Source organism: Rhipicephalus sanguineus, chromosome 7 (genome assembly GCF_013339695.2).
Source record: "Rhipicephalus sanguineus isolate Rsan-2018 chromosome 7, BIME_Rsan_1.4, whole genome shotgun sequence".
Taxonomy (NCBI): Eukaryota; Metazoa; Arthropoda; class Arachnida; order Ixodida; family Ixodidae; genus Rhipicephalus; species Rhipicephalus sanguineus.
The window spans coordinates 115121688-115123880 of record NC_051182.1 but is presented as its reverse complement, the minus strand read 5'-3'; the positions used below and the strand labels follow the sequence as shown (position 1 = coordinate 115123880).

At 51.0% G+C, this 2193-nt stretch overlaps 1 protein-coding gene across 1 annotated transcript; it reads right to left on the bottom strand.

The window, feature by feature from the left end:
• Positions 1-1074: 1074 nt before the first annotated feature.
• Positions 1075-1548, bottom strand: LOC119398951 (uncharacterized protein K02A2.6-like). The gene has a single exon (XM_037665768.1). It carries the CDS (start codon positions 1546-1548, stop codon positions 1075-1077), a length of 474 nt encoding a protein of 157 aa, XP_037521696.1.
• Between the last annotated feature and the right edge of the window lie 645 nt (positions 1549-2193).

Sequence of the window (2193 nt, the reverse complement as noted above, 5' to 3'; positions counted from 1 at the left end):
AAGTCCCCGAAGAGAAGTATCTCAGCTTCTGGGTGCACCACTAGCCGATTATTAATGGTAGTGTTAAGTTCAAGGCAAAAATCAGATTTAGCATTGAGAGGTCTGTAACAGACACCAATAAGAATTTTGTGTGAGACTGCCTAAACGACTAGCCATAATATTTCTAGAATGGACGAGATATCGATTACTGAGCATGGCAGCTGCCGATGAATTGCTAGAAACACACCACCACCACGTGTATCAACACAGTCTTTCCGATAAACATTAAAGTTCGGTAAGTCGGCAATGACTTTAGCATCACTAATGTGAGAGGTAAGCCATGTTTCAGTTGCTGCCAGTATATTGCATCCAAATGATAACACAAGGTTATATTACACAAGATGATAACACATGTGGCTGAAGTGATACCGAATGGCAGTCGATAGGAGAAACTGACTTGAGGTTGTTTCGAAAGGCACTAAAGCTATCGCTGTGTTAGTGGTCGGTGGGGTAAGCAGCTGAGCTGGCCGAGGATGCACGCCTAAGCCAGGGGGGGCGCGAAATCAACACGCACGTTCCAAGTACCCTGAAAAAGTGGCCCAGTTTATTGTCAGTAGACCCTTTATCTACTCCATCCTATAGAGGCCGCCCCATAACCAACTTGGCTAGAGTTACGTATTCACTTGGCACTGACGTCCCCCCTTTTAGGAAAATGAAAGTAAAGCAACACCTTGCTATCACGTATGCAAATTAATGACAAATGTCTCGTGGCACGCTCTGCGAGTTTAGCCGCACTGGTGGCCTCACGCAACGTCCAGACCGAGTGCGCATAACCGAGAAAGGCGGCCTTGATGGAGTAGCCCGGGCAACCGGTGGCGATACAACTGGAGAGGAGTGACCGCCCTAGGAGTCGGAGTGCTGTACACAGGCTCTGGGCGAGTTGGAGTCTGTGGTGGGTTTTGGGATCCTTGTGGCAGAGAATTAGAGCTGCCGAGGTCCCAATCACTTGATGACGGAGATTGCTGCGGGACCAGGTTAAGGACGAGAGCCCCTGCATCTGCCTGGACCACGTAGAAGCGTAGACGCTCCCCTGGGCTAAGGCGGTGCCAGCACATTCTGCGTCGCGAATCCAGACTCGGCCCCTCTCACCCAATGTCGACGGTCAAAATCTTGACGCTGGCAACGTCGTTGGGCAGTGTCGCGTACTTGGAAATCGGTGTCGTGAGGGGATCCTGGAAGCAACGTAGCTGGTGGGACCGGAAGGCGAGTCCTGAGGCTGCGCTCCATGAGCGGATGAGCGTGGCTGTACGCGGTCAGGCCAGGTGCGTTACGGTATGACAAGAGGGCCGAGGGGCAGTCTGGAGAATTCTTGAAAAGTTTCTTTACAGTCCGCACCATCCGCTCGACGTCGCCTTTGGAATGCGGGTACCTGGGGCTCCTGGTGATGTAGGAGAAGCCGTAACTCTGGGAGAAGGCTTTGAACTCTGCCGACGAAAATTGCGGTTCATTGTCGCTGACGAGGGTCTCCGCGATCCCATGCTTTGCGAAGACAATTTTTATGATAAACATCACTGCTATGATGTATTGTGCGGAGGGACAGCACTTCCGGGTACCTTGACTAGTAATCGGCGAGAAGTTAGTCTGCCCCTTCATGATGAAAAAAAATTCGGCAGATCCCACGTACCGTGGGAGTCGATGTTATGCGAATCACGCGGCGGGAAGGTGTTCTGGCGTAGCTTTTTTTTACTGAGCGACACGTTACAAAATGACGCTACAGATCTGAGTAAATTTTTTGCGCAGACATATATGTTGAAGAGCCGCATATGTGTTAATAACAAGTTGCTTACGGTTGGGTAAAGCTGCCAATCTCAACGTGGTTATTACCAACACCAGAAGCGGAAGCTGAACAAGCGCATCATCACCGTGATCCGTGAGCACCAGCAGCTGCTCATGACTTGTTATTGCATCCGGTCGTGATCGTGGGGACGAGGGGCCTTCGTGTGGTGATGTATGTGGTGTAGTAGAGCTGTTGGAATTCGTGGATGCCTGGGTCATTTCGTCGACAAATTGTCTGCCGACAGAGCCGGCGACATGTCGGAACCTGATGCCATCCTTCGCGTTGGTGAGGTATAGGCAATCGAGGCTGGTAGGCCTGGCTAGTGCTACGTAGACCAACATCAGTGGATGGGGTTTGTCGTATTCGTAGACTACCTG